A 24,645-nucleotide genomic window follows, 5' to 3' on the forward strand; every position below is an offset into this window, starting at 1 on the left:
GTTTGTGCCACACCCTCCCTGTAAAAGCAGGAATTGGCAAAGCCTATAAGTCTCGCCTATGGTAGAGCTATTGGTTTTGTCAATGTGTTTCAGCAATGTTGTACAGCAGTATGACTGCTGTGCATCATGGATGAAAGGAAAGGGAAAAAAGCACTATGTTACGGATAGTGCTGGCTGCATCACAACAATTTGTTTTCTTTACTTTAAGCTATGCTACGCAGCATCCGCACTGCTGTACAACATGCAACACAAAACACTGCTAATAGCTCTGCATGGGTCAGAACTATTGGCTTTGCCAATGCTTTTTTCGTTGTGAAAGTTAAGCATGGATACTTTCTGTTGCAAAAGAGAGAGATGGAGCTAGCAAAACACAGAGAAAGATTGTTGAGACTCTATTATCAGCCACATTTTATCTTCGCATTTGAGGCACAATCACTTAATTTTCTTGGTGGTCAAACTAGTTAGGAGATGTAGTGGGGTGCGCTTTCTTGTTTAACAATAATCATATGACGTCAGAGAATCACAATGAAAGCTGAAGTTTATTTATTGAAGTTTTGTATAGCGCTAGCTGGGCCCGAGGGTATCAGAGTGCTTCACCGCATGTACATTTATGAACAAAAAAAATTTGGGGCGGAAAATGAGAACAGAGAAAAAAAAATAATCTTCAGTTTACCAGCTTAAGAAATATGTACACAGTTACAGAACAAATCTTCAGGCTGTGGGGTTTCAAGAAGTGGAGTTAGTTGTCCTTCCCCAAGTCATTTGTGGATTACTCGTTACGATCGAGATCGCTCTAGGAAGAAGGCTTTGAGTAGTATCTTGAATTTCGGGAAGGAGGTGGTCATTCTGATATGGGGGATGGAGTTCCAAATCTTGGGCGCATTACCCGCAAAGGATTTGTTTGCTGTTTTGTGTTTCCGTGATTTCAGTGGGATGAGTAGAAGCGTGTTGGAACTTCTGAGGTTCCTGGACTGGCTGGCCCTTATCAGTTTGGCGGCCAGATATTCTGGTTTACCTGTGTGCAAGGCTTTGTGCGTGAGACAGGCTGCGCGAAAGCTGGCTCGTTGATCAATAGGAAGACACTTCAGTTAGATAAATACTGCATTATATTCTTAACTCGGTAGAGATGACCAGATAACTCTTATCTATAGGGGTTGGGATGCCCTGATCCAAACGTTTTCGGGGGGCCCCTGTTCAGAAAATGTTGAATTTATGATCCAATTTGATTTCAGCTCTTTCATGCCCTCTTTGGCTAGATCACTAAAAGTGTTTAAAATTAATATTCAAGGATAGTGATGCGTGTTTTTTAATATTGTAGCAGCAGCGGTTCACTAATATTACTGCAATAATCTCTGTGACACCCTCCCATTTTTCATATGTGACGTCCTGTAATGATCTAAAAGAAGTTTTTTTATGGATGTTGCATGAAACAAAGACACCAGACTCACACATCACCCGATTAAAAATAAATTAAAGGTATACGGTATTTAAAACAATGCCCTACGAATTATTCAAGGTCATCAGGGCAAGACTCCCTGCAGAACAGAGCTGGTTCTATCAGGGGGCCCAATGAAAGGCTTTGGCCCTGGGCTACAGCCCACTTTGCCCATGCATTAAATCGTATCTGCATGGAACTAAAGGCCAGTTTTTACTTAGTTTATTTTGACAGGTCCAGCAATGTGGTTAATGATTCAACAAAAAGGCAATTTTGAGAGATAAACTGCTACCTATATATGATGTATAATGTTTTAGGCATCCCGAAATGCTTGACATTCTTCTTTCTGCTCAATCTCCTGCTAAATGGGTTAGACTTCTTTGGTATGCTTGCTGTTTAAGTAGCAGTTTGTTTTTTCAAAACTCTTGTGACTTTTATGTGGTTATGGATGTCCAGCATGTCCCTCTGAGAATTGTTCCTGATTTTCCAAAAACTACAATTGGGCACCATGTCAGAAAGCTGCATTCAAGCTTGACTGACTAATACCGAGGTAAGGAATGTGAGTCAATGACACATTTTTGTTATTAGTAGCAATCAACTGGAAATTACCACAAATATTAATTATTAACAATTAAAATAAACTCAATTAAAATTCCTGGGGTTTGAATATATATAGGGTGCCTTCATGAAGGTGCCCTATTTATATTCAGACCCCCGGACCCTTAGCTGAAAGGCTTGTACTTGAGCACAATTAGAAAAATCACGAATAATAAATATCAAGGCCCACAGTGAAAGTTTGTTAGTTGGTTTGGAGATTTCATTCCAGTCAAAAATTAGAGGTGAGCTAAGTACAATGTTCTATAAAAAGGTGCTTCAAGTGATGAGAAAGTAAGCTAGTTAGCACAATAACAATCCAGCTAGTTTTAAAATGTCAAACATCTTAAGCTTTTTCTCTTAAAACGCATAATTATGAACATTCTTTAACCTTCTGTTTCGGCTGGCCATTGCTGCATGCTACAACTTTCTTTCCATTCTGTGATTTTGCATCTCTTGTCTTAACCCTATAGGTGCTGAGGACGGCCTGGAGCCGTCCACAGCCACAGGCCCCGCAACATGGCTCATATTGAGGGTGGCAGCGGAAGCTCTTTTGTATCTGCACCAAAACCCCCACTAAGCGATCTGATGATGTCAGTGCATGCATGGCGTACCAACATCATCAGATGGTGCCAGGGACGGGCTGGAAGTCATTTGCTTCCAGGGTATTAGGAGAGAGGATGCCTGCACAGTAAATTCTTCTAGGTTTTTTAAACATTTTTTAGGAGATGACACATAGGGAAAGGATAGGATGTTTCCTTTCCCCTGTGTCTGTCTGTAGTGGATTCCTGCTCCACGATTGCAGGTGGGGCTGCGATCGTGGAGCAGGAATCCATCACACTGTAACACCAGGGCACAGTTTGTTGGGGAAGCGGCCCATTGGGGAATGGTCACTCCCCTTGGGCGGCAATAATCTATCCATGTTTTGGTCCCCAAGTTGAGCAATTTTTGGGTGGATCTGCCCTCCGGTAGTTGGGAGGGATCAAAACCCACTATACCCCCGGGATTATTTGTAATGTAATTGTGGGGAGCGACCCCTTGGGCAAGGGTCACTCCCATTGAGGTATAAAATTTTGGGGGGAATTCCAACACCCACCCCCCCCCCCCCCCAGATAGCAAATCACCATATTTAGGCCACCCTGTCGTCTGGAGGGGGTGAGGGGGGGGGGGGGGGGCAGAAGCCACTAGACACCAGGGAAATTTGTTTTGAAGGAGAGCGACCCCTTCTACAAGGGTAGCTTCCCTTGTGGGGCATTATTTTGTTTGGTATTTCACCCCCCCCCCCTCCCAGGAGTGCAGATAAACATTTTTAGGCCAATCTGCCTTCTGGTAGGTGCGGTGGAAGCCACCAGGGCAATTTGTTTTGAAAGGGAGCGTCCCCTTGGGCAAGGCTTGCTCCACTTTGGGGGCATTTAATTTGGTATTTCAACCCCCCCCCCCCCACTTCCCCCGGAGGACAGATTGGCCTAAAAACACTTGATCTGCCCTCTGGGGGTGGAAAAGGCCCACTAGACACCAGTGAAAGTGTATTTAGAAGAGGAGTGATCCCTTGGGTAAGGGTCACTATCCTTGGAGGGGTCATTTTTAAACCGCGCCCCTCCCCATCAAGGAGGGCAAATCACCACTTTTTATGCAGATCTGCCCTCTTGGCACGAAAGCCCAATATACACCAGGGAAAAATGTTTATTACACCCAGAGGGCACATTGTCTGTTTTTCGGTCTATCTGCCCTCTGGCACCAGGGATTGTGTTTTGAAGGGGAGTGACCATGGGTGGGAATCATATTTATCTATGTTCTCCCTCGCTTCCCCCTCCCTCCACCCCGAAGGCAGATTGTCCTCTTGGGGTGGCAAAAGCCCACTAGACACTAGGGCAATGTGTTTAGAAGGTGAGCGATCCCTTGGGCAAGTCACTCCCTTTGGGGCCCATTTGTTTTAATCTGTCTTTACCCACACACCCCCAAGGGAGGTATGCCTGTGTTTAGGCAGATCTGCCCTATTGGGTGCGGACGCCCACTAGACATCATGGAAAAGTGTTTAGGGGTGCAACCCCTTGGGGCCATTTATTTATTCCTGCACCCAAGGGCAAATCGGCCGTTTTTTTTCTGCGGTGGGGCAGAAGCCCACTAGATTGTATTTTGAAAGAGGGTGACCCATGGAGACCATTTGTTTTAAATCTCACCCTCCCCTCAAAGGCAGATTGAGAGTTTTTAGGCTGATCTGACCTCGGGGAGTGGTAGAAGCTCATTATACAACCAGGATTTTGTATGGGAGCATCCCCTTGTGCAAGTGTCACGCCCTTGGGGGCCATATTATTATTAAAAAAAATTGGGGAGGGATTGAGTCTCGGGGCGGGTGGTAACACTTGAGTCACCTGGGAAAGAGGTTATGTATGTGATAGGAGATCTGCTACTAGGGTAAGGTATGCTTTCATCTGGTGGTGTCTGGTTTCACCTTTCTCACGTCTCCTTTTGGGAGAATATTAGTGACTTTTGATTGATATGTTGCTATTTTTTTTGTTTTCTATTATTTTTATTGTAAAGCCTATCGTTTCCTTTGTCTTGGTGGTCAATCCTGTTTGGGGGTGAGCTTTGGCAGATCTGTAGTTTGTGGAGTTGTGTTGGGTAATCAACTCATTTTGTAATCTTTTCATCTAATGTATATCCTTTGCCTGTTTGTAATATTTGTTTTGACTGCTGAAATAATGTTTTAATCTTTTGCTTTTCTGTGATTGTCTTTCAAGGTAACATATTGATTTGTGCATGCTCTATACTGCCTTGTGATATGTGTAATGTGTGTTTTCCCCTTTCCAGTGGGACATATTTGGTGCTTGTAGTGTCTGTGGAGAGTAGGTACAATTGATCTTCAATCTTGATGTCTATCACAAGTGAGTGGTATAATTTTTTATTATATAGGTATTTGTGTGCTTTGTATATTTATTGACTTTTCCTTCCACATTACTATATGGCAGTAGATTTATTTTCTGCGTGATAAGGCCACAGTTTGTTTATTACTTATTTTACACAGTGTGGGTTATTGTTGAGTTACTTTTATTAGTGATGATTATGGCTAACTGCAGGTTGACCGCTCAGCAGGTTATTGGTTTGCTTTTGGACTCTTCCTCTGACCATTGTTCTGATACTGACTATGCATCTGAGGCAGATGACAAAGTCCAACATTTTGGCAGTGAATTTTCGGTCTAAGACAACTCTTCTGATGATGAAGCCACTATCATTGCAGAGTAAGTGCCTCTTTTAGAGGAGGGCACTGATATGCCAATAGTGCAGCAGGAGAGGTCTGGATTGCAGCCTGGGGCTGAAAAGCTTCCCAATGGAAGTGCTGAACTCTGGGATGCCCCAAACATGGCGCAGCTTGTGTTGTCTGCCTTCAGTTGTGTTGTAAGTTGTAGAGTCAATACTGAAAACTTTTTTTCCTCTACATTTCTTTCAGTTGTTTATGGATGATGAATTTTTGGATGAGATTGTTGACCAGATTAATTTGTATGATGAACAGTTTTTGGGGGACAACAGTGTCATACTTAAGCCCCACTCTAGAGCTAGACGGTGGACTCCCACAAATATAAATGAGTTGAAGAAGTTCTGGGGTTTAACTTTATTGATCAGATTGATAAGGACACAATTGCTGTCTTCATATTGGTCTACTAGTCCCTTGATAGCAACTGCTATATTTCCTACAACAATGAGTCGTGATCGCTATTCGCCTCTGCTTCGGATGCTGTATTTTGTTGATAATGCTTCAGCATTTCCATGGGATCACCCTGATTGTAACCGTCTCTTCAAGTATCGGCCTAGCCTTTATCATTATGTAGATCATGTTTCAGAGAAAGACCAGGGAAATAAATAGCTGTGGATGAGTCTTTTGTCCGCTTCAAGGCAAGTTTGATTTTTAGGCAGTGAATACCCAGCAAGGTGGCACATTATGGAATTTAGATGTATATGCTGTCTGAGAGTAGTACTGGATATGTCTATAATCTCAGAGTGTACGCTGGTAGGAATTCTTCTATTGACTTCCCTGGTTGTCCATCCACTTTTGGAGTCAGGGAGAAAATTGTATGGGAACTTGGTAGAGGGCTTTTTAACAAAGGTCGCCATTTATACGTAGAAAACTTCTACACTGGTGTGCAATTGTTCAAAGCAGACACTGTTGCATGCAGCAAAATCTCCTCTAATTGCAAAGGTTACCCTAAAGAGTTTGTTTGGAAAAAGCTTCAGAGGGGACAGTGCAGTGCCTTGAATAGTGATGAATTTCTAGCTATGAAAACTTGCCGGCATACTGACAACCACTCATAATGAAAGTACTTCACCTGTGACTCTTTGAGGTCAGGTTGCTGAAATGCGCAAACCTGTATGCATTTCAAACTACAATAAGCCCATGTGTGGTGTAGATAGAGTAGATCAGAAGTTGGAGCCTTACAGTGCTGTACGTAAGTCATACATTTGGTATAAGACGTTGGCTGTTCATTTGTTTCATATGGCAATATTCAATGCTTCTGTATTCAATAATTGTTTTCCAGATTCAAAGATGACTTTTTTTCAGTTGTATCAGTCTGTAATAAGCAGCCTTGTTGTAGTGGAGCCAGCAAGTGTTCCTAGAGTTGGAGTGGTGGACGATGTGGCTAGATTGAAAGATTGCCACTTTCCTGATTACATTCCTCCCACATACAAAAAAAACGTTCCTTATAGGAGGGGTAGATTCTGGGTCCTAAGAGGCATGTGAAAAGAGAGTTGTGTAGCCCTGAGTCCTCTTCTTTTCCTGGGCTATGTGTGCATGCATGTTTTAAATCGTACCACATGCAACTCAAGTACTGGGAGAAACTGTTAGAGTAAATGTGAACTGACTGGTCTGTATACGTCTATATAACATTTGTTCAGTTTCACAATTGGTGTATGTTTGATGTATTTAGCAAGATCTGTTGTGTTTATTGTCACTGTTGTTTTTTCATCTATTTTAAATTGGTTTATATTTTCTTTTTGTTAAAAACAAATGTGATGGTACTGTGTGTAGACTGACGCTTGGTTGGCGGTGTGTGTGGCTGGTGGTGTGTGTGGACTGACATTTGGCTGCCAGTGTGTATGTGTAGTGACCAGCAGCAAGTCACCACACACACATTGCCACTGAAATACCAGTTAGCACATTCCACCATTTACCATCTTGAATGCACCAGTAGATTTGGTGAAAGATGATATAGAAAACTAAAACAACAGTTTGATACAGGAAATCATTTGAAATGGGGATAACTTGAAATGGGGAGGTCCCAATAGTGGACATGTTTAGGGGGTATAATGCAAGTCCACCCTAGCGTTTTATAAAGTGCAGAGGCAGAATAAACCACAATATGATGATAGATGAGTAGTTTATCTACCTACAGGACTAGAGGAATATTTTATAGGCTAGTGAAAGAAGTGCAGCCACACAAAGTAGAATGACTTTCATTGTGTTTTATGATGTAATATCACAAACATTTTAATACTTGAAATCCATTTCTATGAAACCAAATAATCAAAAACCCATCTAGTGTAAAATAGAATTAATAGAAATATAGTTTGGCTAAAAATAATAGAAGCTTCCTTCTTCCACAAGACCAATTAAAAACGTTAATCAATTTATTAAACAAGCTTGGAATACAAATTTAGACCCCAGTCTGCAGGGAAGGATCAGATTGACACATACGTATAAGATTACCCTTTTTTCACAAGGTATGGGGATGTTAAAGCCCTTCACATAACGTGGCAGAGGTAATTGAGGAGCAATGGTGAAAAAATACACAATCTGGCATTTTCTGATAAGTAATTAAGGCTGGATGTTGAAGATATTTACAGGGTCCTACACAATGCTCATGAATCTCATTCAAAGTCATTCAAACTTTGAATTACATGAAGTGCCCAAACATGGTACCTTACAATATGGCTCAAAGTTTAAAACCACATCAAGAAATTACTTCCAGAACTCCTGGATTGCTCCAAAGTGGGGTAAACTGCATGGTTTTCACTCCAATTCCTCCCTACTACTTGGATCAATTTAAGTTCGTCATTTTTGAGAAGAGAGGTTCCAAAAGTCACTATGTATACATAGCGGCCAAAGCTTAAAACCAAACACTACAGCTGGGCAGTAGCGGCCACTCGTAATATGAAGTGGTAGGGCGGGTTGAGGTAAACACTAAAAACAAACAAATATAAATTTTAAAAAGGAAAACGTACCAGCCCGGGCGGCTGCCACCTTGCTCTGGATCCTCACATCCTTATAGGAGCCTGCTGCACACTGGGCAGGCTCCCAACTCCCAATCCCAGTGCTGCTCACATGTCAGGAATGTAATTCCCAGCTTGTGAGCAGCGCTGGGATTGGTCCGAGCCTCTTGGTTCTGGCACGCAGACATAGAGTGGGAGCTAGGTGGAGAAAGGCTAAGTGCGCATGATGGTTTGGCCGGCCCCAGAGAGCCGGCCAACCTGTCATGAGCAATTGGCAGTGCCCACTACTCCCCCGTCCTCTCTGGTGCTGCAGCTGCAGTGTCAGTATGGGTGACCATACCCGTCCCTCCCAGCATGTAGGGCTAAAAATAAAATAATAATAAAAATGTTGTATTATCATTTTATTTTTGTCATGACTCCATTGCCTCTGCTGGCTTTCAGCAGGGGGGGGCGATGCTCCTGCACCATAACGGAGGAGCCACCCCTGCAGCTGAGAGTATGATACATTGTTAACTGTCTGATAATACAAGATGCATTCACAGCCTAAACACTATCAGAAATGTCAGTCTTCTACAGTAGCTGGCAGGAAGAAAGCATGGTACGACGTGAGAGAAAAAATGAAAAGTGCATCTGAATTATCATTTTGAAAAGACGAATGTGGTTAACTACTATCAGAGAAAGGTTTCTCAAGATTAAGCCAGATTATCAAAGACCTGGAGGTTAAACTTACAAAGAGCTCCACTATCAAGAAAATCTATCGTACCTAGGCATTTTGTAGGGGCGGCTAGGTCGTTTTCCTTAAAATCTGATGTGAGACTATCTTATCCTGTTAACTATACTGTATATAGCTGCTTTTTAGTTTAGGACTATTTTGTCAGCATGCAATTTAATTTTGCAACAAAGCCTTTCAAAAAACCCTTGTCTGGCATCAGTTAATGCACTAACCAGTTGCTCAATTAACATTGCAAATAGAAAGGGCAAGAAGGGATACCTGTGCCTCCTCACTCATTCTATTTAGAGACCACAAGAAAGTTGCCTATTTATAAAAAGGTTGGCTAGTGAGCTTTGATATACTGCTTGAATGGACTTGAACGGACTGGGGAAACTGTTAGAGAACTTTTGCTGCAGTTAACACTCCACAAAATAATCCAAGTTTACCAAGTCGAAAGCCTTTTGGCAGTCATAAAAAGCATTCAATGGCCTACCCACAATAATTTACGACAGTATCTCTCTGCCACTGGACCCCTCATTTAAATGCAGCTCACCTACCAGTATTGTCTTTCTCATAGCGAATCAGTTTTACATCTGTGTTTCTTTGTACTCAATAAGGCACCATTCTGATGGGCAGATTTGTTCAGTGACTGAAAATAGTCCTGAGTTTAGCTAAATACCATCTAAACCTTTAGGAACACGATTTTTTCACAACAGAAGAGCACCAGCAACATATCTTAATACTTTCAAAGAGCTTCCAATCTCAAAATGCTGCTGAATTCGCATTTTGAGATTGGAGCTTCCCACCTGCAACCAATTTTACACACAATACCCCCTCCTTAAAATCAGAGCACAAGTGTACCAAGTCACCACAACAGGTGACACTCTCACCAACTTCACAGACAGACCCACACATTGGTCATTTCAGATCATGATCACACATATTCATCTAGGTTTAAAGTTTTAAATCAAGCACCACAGAAATTTTCTCATTTCATAAAAGTATCTTGTCAATTTTAGTTTGCTCACAAATGAGAACAGTGTTGAGCCATAGAGCAGCATCGTTAATTTTGACAATGGAACCATTTGGGCCCAAGCTCTGGCTTTCACAAGTCCGGCAGTGAACTCTTTCATCTGTTTCCACTGCCTTCATGTCTATATACACAAATAAAATGAAAAGTAAAACCAAAAGCAGGCCCTTGTTTTTCTTGTCTATCTTTTCACAAAGGATGGCCTTTTTACTTGCAGTGTTGAAGAAAGACAATAACTGGCTATAGTGACAAGAAAGCTTTTGGAATTTGAAAATATATTTAATGCTTGTTTCACCTAAATTATTGGAAAAACACCTCTGTTGATTGCTCCATCTCAGTACAGCAAATATACCTACAAGCCTAAAATTAGAACACTGACTGCAATTCTCTAATTCTTCAGGGAAGAAAAGCAACTTTGGTATCAATTCCTATGTTGAACATACTTATTTTCTTATTGTTACTTCACTGTTTCGACTTGTTCAGGCCTGGAGAGGGCATTGGGCCAGTATACCATATATGCATGCCCACAAAGTCTCCAGATTGAGGTGAGGGAGTCAATTTCACAATTAAGATTCAAGATTATGATTAGCTGACAATTTCTTTTGGGGGGGGGGGGGGTGTTATATAGCTCAAACTAGACCTGAAGGTATCAGAGCGATTTACATGAGCACAAGTTGCGTTACAGACAGATGCATTAATTTTCTTTTGTTAGGGTCGGGGAGATTAAGGGATTTGACCAAATCACAGGATGTTGTGCGTCTCTGCCAAGACTCGAACCTAGTTCCCCAGCTCCTAGGTCGACTGCTCTAGCCGTTACCTCACATCCTCTCCATACGTTTGGACTTTCTCCAAGAGATGGAGCCAGTAATTAATTAAATTATTATTAAATGATCACTTCTACATTAACACAATCACTGCAATGCAACAATGTAATATAAATATTACTAACGAAACTCTACCCCTGCAGCCTCTGTACTTTATTGAGTCTTACCCAGAAAGGAAGAATGATAACAGTGGGTGAGAGTAAAGCACCACCCAGCCTCATCTTGCAACTGAGTTGGCCTTGATTTGTTGTGGTACCTGAGCAATTTTCAGCATTCTGCCTATATCTCACAAATAAGTTTTATGAGGGGCCATAGTAATACTCGGTGCTCTTGGTATGTCATATTGGCGTTGAACTAGTAGGGGTCAAAGTGGTAGTGATAACACAAGCAATTGCTGCACACTGACCCATTCTTAGTGTTCCTTGCATCTGAAATCCAGCTCTGAATTGGAGTTTAAATGATTTAAGTAAACTCTTTGCAGACAGGTGCACTGACACTCAACATACCTGCAGCATGGAAAAGAAGTAATTCTTCATATATCAAACTACAGAGCATCTGTGTTGATTTGAGAGTGGATGTTATATCAGCAGTACTGCAACCAGGTTGCTGGGAGGAGAGTAATTCTCAAGACCCAAGTAACTGACAGCACTTTCATATCACCTAACTAGATTCTACCTGGAACCAGAGTAATTCTCAATGCTCCTTGTTGGCATAATAGGAGTTATTGTGTGAGCAGTATTACTATTGGGTACACTGGAACTTCAGAAATTCCCTGCCATCGCTGTCTCTAACAGGTAAGTTTTGACTATGAAAACTAAATGGCTTGATTTAAATTATGTATTTATTTCTGTCTAAGGTCCTCATTACATTGCCAGGTGGACCGCCACTGACAGGCCGTCGGTGGCGGTCCACCTGACATCTAGGGCAGTGGTCCAACAGCTGGATTACAATGCCAGCGGTTGGAGTGCAGAGTGCGTGGGAAAGACCGTCATCTCTGACAGGCTCAAGGAGCCCATTGGGGCAATGATTGGACCTTAATCCCCACAAAAGTTTGGTGCCTAAGCATGCACCGCCATAGGGATTTCGATGTCCACTTCCCGCTGCCTTTCCATGGCGGTACCACCTCCACGGAAAGGCTGTCGGAATTGGACTTTGGGGTCGCTAGCAGGGCTCCACTATGTGGCCCTTAAGACACATGTGGTGCCCCCCAAACATCCATGCACCTTGTGCCAGACACCACATGGTGCGTGGCACACAGTGCATTTATGTTTAAATATCTTCCATTTTCTATTGCAGCTTGTGCTGCAGCCTTTTTGCGGGCTGCAGCACAAGCCACAATAAAGTAAGGAAAGTTTACAAACAACTACACGGCAGTTGTATCATAATCTGGTGGGTGGGACCGCCAACTACTACTCGGCCGGTCTCCATTCCCCTACAATGGCAGTCGGACGCTCGTCTGAGTGCCATCATAATGAGGCCCTAAGTGTATAAGCATGAATGGTGTCACTGGGTTTTGGACAGATATTAGGGCCTGGGCAGCTCGGCTACCCTCTGTTTTACTGTAGAGATACAAGAACGTGGTATACAAAGGAAAGGGGTTGCTTGTTTTTACGTGGGACATTCTGCTTGGTCCTACTTATCCCAAAATTTGAAATTCCTTATCATCCGGCATCAGAAAAATATCGGACTATTTCACCATTCAGAAAATTATAAAAAAATGACTGATCCCTCTGCTGATTCATTATTCTCACAGTGTTGCACTAACTACAGCAGAATCCCCATGAGAGCTCCAGAAAGTGGCGAAAGCCCTCTCAGCTACTCACACCCAACATGAGATCAACAACCCAAACCACCACAGTCTGTAGCGCTGTCTTGCAAACTTGACCAGGGTACGATATGGGGAAAGCTAGTCAGACCAAGCAATATTTCAAATAACCGAATGTGAAAAGCTGGCACCTGTATCTCTTCACTGGGCATATAGCGTTATGAATAATGCCACAAATTAAGGACTCTCAAGCCTCTACGCCAAGACCATTGACATGTTATGGCAAGCACTTCGAAAGGGTCATAAGCCTAAATACTAGGACTGCATGAAAGTCCATTGATAAAGTGAAAAACACGACTACAATTTATATGTAACATAATGAGTCTGTACTTTTTCACTGGTAAAAGCACACACAAGAGAAGCAGGCAAACAGAACAGGCCTTATTTGAAAAGTGCAACATTTGCAGATGTATCATATCGAGGCCTTCACCTATTGATGTGTTTTCAGTCATTCGTGTGTATGTCGTGGCTGGTGACATTTAAAAGTGGTGAGGCTCCGGCTCCTCATCTCATGTCTGGCTGCATACCGTACAATCACTGTCCCCACCATGCCGGTTTCTGACACCTCCAACCTCCCCATTGTGCCAGAGTACATATGTGGAATACAGGATAGTACCCCTCTTATCCTCTGCTGACCTTATTTATCTTCTGCCAAAAAAAAGTATTAAACAAAAATGTGTAAATCTAATGCTCAAATGTTGGTGAATACTCTTTGATGTAAGTATATTTAACTGACCTGTGCAAACCATTTTTAAGGATTTCTGAAGACCTTTTTGAGTTTCTTGTGATGTTGTTGAATTTGGGTTTTTTAATATATTTTGTAGATTTATTTTATGAATTGAGATATGTAAAGTGATTGTTGATAGTTGCATATACTTTGGTGTTATGATCATGTTTGCGTCATAGAACAACTAATAATGAATTGGACAGAATCAAACATGTCATCAAACATTGTAATCTAGAGTGAAATGTAAAATGTGAGGGAGACTATCTCTTGTTGGTTGTGAGGTAGATGTAACCATTACCACAACTAGCATACACACTTGAAAATGAGGAAGGCTGTAGGCTTACTGAGTACATCTGTTAAGTATGGTAAAGGTAACACAAATAAGCAGTACCTTCATCTCTTCTTCTTACCAGCAAGGGAATGGATGAGCAATAAGGCACTCATATCATAAATATGAGCAGACACTGACAACACACGCACTAGTATATAGTGTAGAGTTCTGTGTGATATGTCCTGGCTATTATGTTGCAGCTTTTTCACACACTAATATTCCTCATTACACTATTTAAGCCCTCAAAAGTGGGGTGGTCAGCCCTGGCCCCTGAAATGTTTTGGTTGAGAGAACAGCAAAGCATCACTAAGGTCAGAGCATGTAGATTCATGCAAGTTCAGGGGCAAAACAGAAACAATATACTAACATTGTGGGAGCCTCACAACATTGCCAATCCATAAAGGAATTAGGTCATCTTCACAAAGAGGGTAGATTATTTTTGTTAACTCAGCTGATGCGTCAGGAAATAAATTAATTTTACAGGAATTAGTTGCATCTAATAAAGTCTAATACAAATGTTAATGTTAATGTTATGGTGATTTGTATAGCGCCCGGCTGCCCCAGCCAAGGGGCGTCCCGGCGCTGCGAACAGACAAAATGCAGAGAGAAAGAGGCGCAGATAAGTGACAAATTATTGAAAGAGATGAGTTTTGACGGCCTTTCTGAAGGCTAAGAGATCCTGTATACCCCGGATGTCTTCGGGCAGACTATTCCATAACTTGGCAGCCAGGCAACTGAAGGAACGGCCACCTACTCTGGCCAGTCTAGTGCGAGGAATGATCGCAAGATGTTGCCCCTCTGAACGGAGCGATCTTCTAGGAATGTACTCAGACAGGAGGGGGCGCAGCATAGGGGGAGAGGTGGTTTTAAGGATTTTGAAGGCTAAACATAGAGCCTTAAACTGGATCCTTTTGCCCACAGGGAGCCAGTGCAGTTTTTTCAAGGCTCCGGATACCGAAGAATGGCGAGGGAGACCAACCAGAGCCCTGGCTGCCGCATTCTGAACTCTCTGCAATCTGGTGGTTTCAGCCAGATTAGCCCCCAATAGGAGAGAGCTGGCATAGTCCAGTCTAGAAAGGATAGTCGCCTGAACAATTAGCTGGTGAGTGCGGCAGTCAAAGAACTTCAAAATGGGCCTGATGTTACGTAAAATGCCAAAGCATGTGGCAGCCGCTTTTTTAGTGTGGTGAGTGAACTTTAGAGCAGAGTCCACCCATACTCCCAGATTTTTGATGCATTCCTTTGGCTTGGGAGGTGGGCCTAAGACGTCAGGCCACCAGTTGTCTCCCCAGGACGAGGTGTTTTTCCCCAGGAGCAGTATCTCAGTTTTCCCGGCGTTTAATTGGAGGAAATTCGCCGTCATCCAGTTGGTGATGTCAGTGAGTGTCTGTTTAAATTGATGGGCCTCCAGACCACTGTTGTCATTCAGAGCCACCACCAACTGGGTATCGTCTGCATAGGATACCAATGCAAGTCCGTTCCTTCTAGCCACCTCCGCCAAGGGGCGGACATAGACATTGAACAGGGTGGGGCTAAGGGAAGAGCCCTGCGGCACTCCCTGTCCAATGCTATGCTCCTTCGAGATGTAAGGGGGGGTAGAGACTCTAAAAGACCTGTTAGAAAGGAAGTCTCTAAACCATCCCAAGGCTTTAAAGGGAGTAAAGAAAAAAAGACCTATAAAGGTGGCAGTAAAATGTTTTGATATATTGCAATTTGAAATACTAAACTGTAGTGGTAAAGAAAGTTGGCATTTCACTCCTTTGCACCTTGGCCACAATTTAACCCTTAACCAAACACATCACTGTAACTCCAAACGTATCCCTAACCGCCAATTCATCCCATAACTAAATTATCACACCATCAACGACTCAGTTATAACCATAACCCATCCCAAAGTCTAACCTAGCCCTAATTCTCAATCTTGCCTTAGTCCAACTTCGTCCTAGTCGAACCCTAACCCTAAAACTCAACCCTAAAATTTAATCCAATCCTTTATGTTAACACTAACCAATACCTTTACCTCATTTTTCTTTCCACCCCTAGTGTATAACCTAATCCCTAACCACAGCCCTAATTAACAAATAAAAATAAACAGATCGAGTTATCTTTAAATTAATTTCATTGTTAAAATAAAATACAAATAATAAACACATTTTTGACTTTTATATTTAAAAGAACCATTTATAAAGTAAATTGTTAGTAGAATACATTAATGACTCAACTTTTGCATACAACTTCTTTACTGTATTTTGACTATAAAGTTAGAAACCTATACCATGAGGAGGTTAGTTGTGTAAGCTCCTATACAAGGTGCAGCATTACCCATAGCCTGTTAGGAATAGAGGCTCTCGTTACAAACAGGCTAAATTCAGCACCTACCTACCTTCACCAAATAAATGGGTCATGAGCTTAGTTAGTGCATGTTTCAGGCTGAACTCCACTAGCTTCACCGCTTCCATAGAGTGAGTCTCTTGCTTCTGGTTTGTGCGGCTGCTCTGCTCAAATATCTGGTAATGATCCCCATCTTTCACGTCCTTGAAGAGCTGAAAAAATGACAACAGAACACTAAGCGTGTAACTTGAAAACCCCAAAAGCTTTAAAAACATTGTATTCACCACCATATAACAATAAAAATGCCTTACTTTTGAACTCTGTGATAATTTTGCTAATAGGCATATGCAAGAAAGAGTAAGATACAAAAGGTTTTTTCAAGGGATCCCCTTATCACAAGTTGGGATGAATATACTGAAATCAGATTGTGTTCTAATGATAACACACCCAAAATACTGTTCCATGCGAGAATGCTCCTACAATACAGTGCTAAAAAGGATTTTTCCATTGTTTTCATTGTTGGAATCATCAATATGGGTGCGGTGAGCTAATTTGCCTAATATTGATGCCTTAAAAGTATCCACGCACAATCATGTACTGCCTATGGTATTTACTTTATTATTTTTTTATCAACCTCTTCGCTTTTGCATTGCAGTCAACAAAACCTTTCCAATTGCTGGATTAGAGTTCCATGTGTTTGTCAACTTCAACTTTTTCCTATGCGCATCTCTAGCGCTGTCTTCTCAGATGCTGGGATTCTCTTTGTATCCACAGTTACAAGGTCCTACACTGAGAGTACAGTCGAAGTTACAGACCAAGTCCACACTGAAACACACCCAACACACATACCTTCATACTCCGTAGAAAGTAATTTATGCAGGTAAGTGTCCTATCTCAAAATGCTGCCAAGCATGGGCTGGACTGACTATATATGCACCAGAATACAATATGGTCCCCTTGAACATTTTTGTGCAGTAATATGGGCATGGTAATAAATAACATAACATAATGTGCATTTGTAAAGCACACGTTCACTGCAAAGGGCATCTTGGTGCCGAATAGCAGATGTTTATTGATACCTAACTCAATGGTACTCATTTTATGGACCTCAGAAAGATGAAAGGCTGAGTGGACCTGCCAGGATTTGAACCTGTGACCATGAGGTCGAACAAAGGCCCCTAGAGTGAACACATTAGTCCACTAAGCCACCAGACCCAGCCTAACAAGTACATTCTTCAATAATTCACAACCGCTACTCTAGTGGTATCGCATGGACAAGTTGGCAGTATATATAAATATTTGGTTCAGACACGTACTGCGTTGCATTTAGCATTGATACAGTAGACTATCAAAATGCTGAGACATATATTATCTCCAAAAAGTACGAATTGTACAGCAAATTCAATGCTAAATGATAGAATTAATTAGAACGAATACTGTAAGAGGTAATATCCTTCAGAACTCACATTTTGCTCGTTGACAATATTTCATGGTTTGTTTAAATACTTAATTTAAATGTTGTATTACGATTTTAGATTATGTTTTTCATTAACTGAATCAAATTAGCTAAGTATTCAATAAAATGTGCTATTTAATCAACTAAATTATTAACAATGTAAGTACAATTAATAATCTAATTAATGAAGTGATGTATTAACAAAATTATGAATACATTAAAGATATAAATCTTAGCAATGGGGGTCCCCCTGTAGGTCCCTCTTATTTTTTTAAACAAGTCAGGCCCTTATTCCCTTGTTTTTTTCCCCTCAAAACACACCTGTTTTACCAAGAGGAATGTAACCTTATTTTTGAGTTTTGCAGTAAAAAGCTATAATTAAAATGTAGAGTTGTGATAGTGACTCTTTAAAATGCTGTAGTGAAAAATAACAGGCACATTTTTGTTACTCAACAGTTTCAGTTTTCTATACCTTTGTTATTCTGTTTCTCGTACATTTTGGGAGTTACTGCAAACCACCTGTATGCAACTGTCTGCATACTAATTGACTACACCATGTCTACTGGATATCCTGACATTGTTCGATTTCTTATATGACTTGCACTTCATTCTGAAAGTTTTCATTTACTGAAGTATGGTTTTCCTTACCTTTAGATATTATTATAGCTTGATTTGCCTTGGGAACCTCAAACATCTTTCAAGGAACAGCCATACAGGCAAAGTTTTTCTAAGCTCATACGTTTCTTATTTGCCGCACTGACAATATGCCCAATAACGTGTGGATACACTAATGTTGTGTATTAAATAATTATTCAAAACTGTATCTCCAATTCTTCAAGAGTTAATCGAAGCAAAGCAAAATTGTTTATTCATGTTTTTTAATCAAAATGTTCCAAATCATAATCAAATGTTTCCAAAGATCACGGTGTTGTAATCACAGCATCTTGCCAATCATTTTCGATTCCTATGCATTTCGGGCAGGGGGCCCTTCATCAGGGGAGCGATCTGTAAACAATAAAATGCATAAGATGCCAAAGTGTGGGCACACACATAAAAGCTACCTTTGTGGGGTTTAGTCTGTGAATCACAAAGTGAATGCATCTATATCACATACAAGTGTAAAGAAACCATGTGTATCATAAATATGCTGGGTCAGTGCAAATAACTGTTAGCGACAGAGTGAAGACATTTAAAAAAAAAACTTTAGGGCGTGAACGTTATAGGTGAACGGATGATAATGGCGAATAGCCAGACTTCAGTCAGTGTAACTAGAAGGAAAAAAGTGCAAAAAAACAAATGCAAAACGTGCACTATTCAAATTCATGCGAAATTTATGCTTAAGACACTTTTTTGAAAATGTGGTGACGGATTCAGATTCAACCCAAGTCAATCAACTCAGAGGCTTACGTTCTGAGAGTAGATACATGGCACCAATAAGCCACAAGAGTTTCAATACTTTTGTAAAATGAGTGAAAACAGATCTTCAAAAATTCAATTATAAACGCACTTCAAAACACAGGAATTTCTCTAACAAAGAATATGCCATTTTGAGAAAGTTGGCCAACAATCCTGAAATCACCTGTCAGTCCGCCGATAAAGGTGGAGCCTTAGTCATCATGGATACTGATTTTTATTGAGAACAAGTATCGGAAAATCTATCTGACCGCAATACTTATTGCACCATCGATTTAAACCCTACTGAACAATTTTCTGAAATCTTTAAAATCATCATTGGACAAGCGGTTGAAATAGATGTCATCAACGCCAAAACGGCCAAGTATCTTGTACAATTGGATCCCAGAACTCCTAACATCTATATGCTACCAAAAAACTTCACAAGAACATTTTACATCCTCCCTTCAGACCAGTAGTGTCTACTAAAAGCAGTATCCATGAACCTGTGAGAAAATTGATTGACAAATATTTACAACCGTTTGTGTTAAAAATGCGCACCTACGTCAAGGATACTACAGATTTTCTTAATCATGAGAACAAAATCACATTCACCAGTGATGAACAAATTTGGTTGAGTTCAATTGATGTCAAATCCCTCTATACCTCCATCCCCCATGACCTAGGGATGGAGGCTATCGCAGACACTTTATTACACTCGGAACTAGACATAAAATGTAAAAATGTTGTATACTTGTAAAGCGCACAGCTGCCCGCGCCGTGGGCGTCCCGGCGCTGTATACCGCTGGGGAACCCGTCCTGGCTTTCCCTGTGAGATGGGCATCCCCAAGGTTAGACCAGGCATCCCCTGCGTTGAAGGGGCCGTTGTGGAGATTAAGCAAGCTATTGCCCAGAGTTGCAGAGTGGAGCCCAAGGTTAGAGTAGGCGCCGAGGTGAGAATTATCAGGCCCGCGGACATTTTGACCCAAGACCCTGCCGCGTTGGGAATCGAACCCTGGTCCCGGGCCGATCTCAGCTTCCGGGTCTGCCGCCTCTAACCATTGAGCCACACTTCCATCGATTTTCAAGTCTTCCTCATGCAGCTGATACATTTCACCCTCTATCAAAGTTATTTTCAATGGGAGAACCAACATTATTTGCAGATGTCTGGAACATCTATGGGCAACTGTGCTGCGCGTTCATATGCTAATATTTTCATTTTTTGTTGTTGAGGAAAACAACATCTTGAATCAAACATCTTGGAAGTCGCATGCTACAACGTTTTTGAGATACATTGATGACATTTTTGTTGTTTAGAGAGGTTCCTTAAAATCATTACTGGAAGCGTTAACAGCAATAAATCATATCAATGAACGCATTCAATTTACTTATAAATACCATGCTAATACCATCACGTTTCTGGATATTCAAATAACCCGACCTGGCAACACTCTTGAAACCAATTTATTTTAAAAATCCACAGACTGCAATAATTTATTACACTACCAAAGCTTTCATCAGACCTCTTTGAAAAACCATTTACCATATTCGCAACTGCTACGTTTGAAAAGGATTGTGTCTGACCCCATCAGATATGAACAACAAGCTTCAGACATGTTGAACAGATTTGAGCAAAGAGGATACCCTCCTGACATTTTAAGAGCAGCTAAAGCCACGTTCTGAACTTCTCAGTTTCAAACATAATACTTCATCAAAACGTCCTGTAGTGGTATCCAAATTTCCCACCATCAGTTACGCTTACAGGAAGTCCATCATCAAATACTGGCCCATCATCGCTTCTGAACCAGTTTTCAAGAATATATTTGAAGGTCCACCTGTTTTTACTTTCAACCGTGGAAAGAACATTAAAGACAATATCACAAAGACTCCAACAAACACATCTACCCAGATACACAAAGGAAATCTTCCATGTCATAACTGCAAGAATTGCAATAACATCATTAAAGGACCCACCATCACACATCCTAACAAAGATCCATCTCAAACTGAACGCCACTTGTGATACTAATAATGTCATCTACATTTTGAAATGTCCGTGTGGTCTTCTCTACACCGGGAAAACAGAGAGAAAAATTAAAACATGTATCAACGAACATAAAAGTATCATTCGAACTGGGAACATTAAATCTGTCATTGCACTTCATTACATGGAACACCGACACAACATCAGTCAACTGCAGTTTGTCGTGATTGAAGTGGTGGAGAAACGTGAAGGCCGGAACAATAACAACTTTCTCTTACAATGAGAGAACTATTGGATCAAATATTTGAACTCCATGAGACTCCACGGGCTCAATGAATGAATAGAGTTCTTTGCTATCTTTAATTTTTCGTTACTTTACACTACTCAGCTGTACTCTTCCCCACCTTTTTTATTCCTATTCTTTCCTTCACACTTGTTCACACATCTTTTTCTCTCAACTTGCTCTACAGGTTTTCCAGCTTTTTCATTACACATTTCTTTTACCTCTTACAATACACATTTTCAAATTTTTCAGTTTTTATTATGCTTAAGGCAAGCCGATTGCCAAGTTGCACTGTTCCAATATGGCGGCCACTCTTGGAACGTTATACACTCGAGTTTACATAGTCAGTCTTTTGAGTTTTCACATCGCACAGACCCTTCTCTGAACATCGCGTCACCCGCTCGCAAACCACATTGCACTCAGAGATCGCAGAGACGGCTTTACTGCAGCATCCAATCAGTTTTTAAACCTTGGCGTCCGCCACTTTTCACGGCCCGTGAACGTGCACGCGCTCGATATCTGCGGTCACATTTTGTTTTAGAGTCTTGAATAGTGCACGTTTTGCATTTGGTTTTTTGCACATTTTTCCTTTTAGTTACACTGATCGATGTCTGGCTAATCACCATTATCATCCATTCACCTTTAACGTTCACACCTTAAAGGTTTTTTTTAAAATGTCTTCACTCTGTCGCTGACGGTTATTTTCACTGACCCAGCAAATTCATGAGACACATGGTTTCTTTACACTTTTATGTGATATAGATGCATTCACTTCGTGAGTCACAGACTAAACCCCACAAAGGTAGCTTTTATGTGTGTGCCCACACTTTGGCATCTTATGCATTTTATTGTTAACAGATCGCTCCCCTGATGAAGGGCCCCCTGCACGAAATGCATAGGGATCGTAAATGATTGGCAAGATGCTGTGATTACAACACCGTGATCTTTGGAAACATTTGATTATGATTTGGAACATTTTGATTGAAAAACATGAATAAACAATTTTGATTTGCTTCGATTAACTCTTGAAGAATTGGAGATACAGTGTTGAATAATGATTTAATACACAACATTAGTGTATCCACACGCTGGGCCCAGGGGGCCGATACCTAATTAGGTGTAGCTGCTTCATTTATTGAGTCAAGGACACCCCAGTCAGGGGGTGATACCCCAGGAGCACACACCAACTTTACAAATCCATCGTTAAGAATTGGGTGTGCACCCTATTTCTTTTGATTATGCCCAATAACACTAGCCTTGAGAAATATTTCACCAAGATGCTGTTCTATGAGAAACATGCTGTGAGATTATTTTGAAATTCAATGCTAGGAAGACAAACGCCATAAAGATGACACAATCCTTGCCAGGAAAAAGTGCACCAAAACAACTAGACCAAAGAATAATATTCAGAACAGAGTACAAGAAATTGATGTCCCACTATATCAAACCACACATATTCAGACAGCAGACTAAATAATGATGGCATTAGAATACTGTACCATGCGAGGAATGCTTCCAAAATATTGTGCGTGCATGCGAGAGCCACATCAGTGTCATGTTATAAATATGCACATCACAGTGAGTACTGTGAATAATACCCTGTACATTGCTGATTGACAATAACCTCTATAGAAAACACTGCATTGTAAACAGTGTCCCACAACACAGCGGCAATGCTTCTGGATTACTGTGCCATGAAGATAATGGCAAAGAAAACTATATCATAAATGTTAAAGTTCTGCCATCTCATCTCATAAGAAGATGGTCATTTGTATGTACTGCCCCATTTCACAAAGGTTAGGATGGGCAGAGGAGTGAACCATTCTGCCACTAACACATCTGAAACTCTTGTTTCTTACAAGACTGCAATATAATGTGTCCTTATGTCCTTAAGAAAATAAATGGTTTGACAGTTTTCAAAGGATCAACAGATGTCCTCCTCCAATAATATGTCTATAACACCAGTAGGCCATCTTCAAGGCAAACATGGCCCTAGGAATTTCCTAGAACAACTTTACATATTTCTTCACAACAATATGTCAGAAAATAAAAACGCTATCTTTTACTCACAGAGCTTCAAAACTTTATACTTCAACCTTTGGCTGTGAGAGTGCCCAGGTGTGGGCAGACTGGCCCTTAGACGTGCTCAGACTTAGAATTCATATCTTCAAGAGCTGAAAGAGCATCAGAATGGCACATCCTCCTTCATGGTTCCCCACTAATGCTACCTCTACTTTATAGGTGACAGTTCACCTCAACCTCCTAATTGACATTTCAGGAGACACTCGATAGACTCTGTAACTGCTATCACCATTCAGGTGGGGCAGGCAGTCTTGTTCTCCTGGGCTGGTGAAAGGAGCTGTAGTATCCTGTGTTACACTGACTAGAAGCAAGAGTGAAGGCAGCAATTTTAGACCTTCAATGTGGGTACTTGATTGGGGGGAGGGGGAGTTAGCTTGTTTGATCCATATCGGCCTTGCTTGCATCACCACCATTTTTACACTTATCAATTAGAAAAAAATATGATATAATATGCATGTTTTTGACGTTCATCCGCACAGGGTTAAAAGCAACATTTGTGCACCATCTGTCTTTGTTTTCAAGAAAGGTGCTATATTGAAGCAACACAACATTTCTCAACTTTTTAGGTTATTAAAAAACCTTGTTACAAAATGTTAAAGTACATTGCAGTGGATTTACTTGGAATGTATGTCGTTACTACGCATGCTTTTACAACGCATGCCTTTACCACGCAACTTTTACAACGCAAGTCGTTACAACGACTTGCGTTGGGGGGCGCTGGATAGTGAATAGTTTAATTTACTATTCCTACTCCAGTCCCCGTGGAGAGTAGGGAAGGTTTTGGATAGTGCGCCCCCAGCGCAAGTCGTTGTAACGACTTGCATTGTAAGAGTTGCGTGGTAAAGGTAGTGCGTGGTAAAAGTTGCGTTGTAAACGTTGTTCCCAGTTTACTTGCACAAAAAGTAAAAAGAATGGCAGTCGACCAATGCAGCAATTACAAGTCATCTTAAAACAATTCATTTGTTTAAATTATTTTATCCCAAAATATGTTAAACTACTTTTCCTTCCCCCCCCCCCCCACATTTTCCACTAGAAAATTGCTTAGAGCATTATCCTGCTGGCTCACATACATATTTACCATACATTTGTGCTACCTATCGCTTTCCTCATTACTTCAGTATTCAAAGTTGTTGGGCTGCAGAACATTCGGCGTTGAACCATTTGATATCAGGTGGGCTACCCTTCCTGGCCGGTTTAAGCAAATCTATAGCCACACAAAGAACTTCAAAGTTCTGTAGTATCAGTTCTGGCTCAGAGGTAACCGTCAGACAAATCATCACTTGCGATAAATTAGCTTTAAAAATCATTTCCTCCAATGCCTTAGGGTCAATCTTATCCCATTTTAACCTTATCCCTTGATTATAATTATATTTTATTGGATGCTCAAGGGACCTTTCCCTAGATACCACAGTACTTAACAATAGAACAAGGGGGT

General features: G+C 41.1%; 1 protein-coding gene across 1 annotated transcript in view; it reads right to left on the minus strand.

Moving 5' to 3' along the window:
* Positions 1-24,645, minus strand: part of FARS2 (phenylalanyl-tRNA synthetase 2, mitochondrial) — a 1,707,987-nt gene that overhangs the window by 997,652 nt on the left and 685,690 nt on the right. Inside the window, exon 5 of the mRNA XM_086965030.1 lies at positions 16,066-16,225. Coding sequence (XP_086821156.1) covers positions 16,066-16,225 — 160 coding nt within the window. The remainder of the gene's footprint in view (positions 1-16,065; positions 16,226-24,645) is intronic.

This window comes from Lissotriton vulgaris, chromosome 4_1, assembly GCF_964263255.1.
Source record: "Lissotriton vulgaris chromosome 4_1, aLisVul1.2, whole genome shotgun sequence".
Classification (NCBI taxonomy): domain Eukaryota; kingdom Metazoa; phylum Chordata; class Amphibia; order Caudata; family Salamandridae; genus Lissotriton; species Lissotriton vulgaris.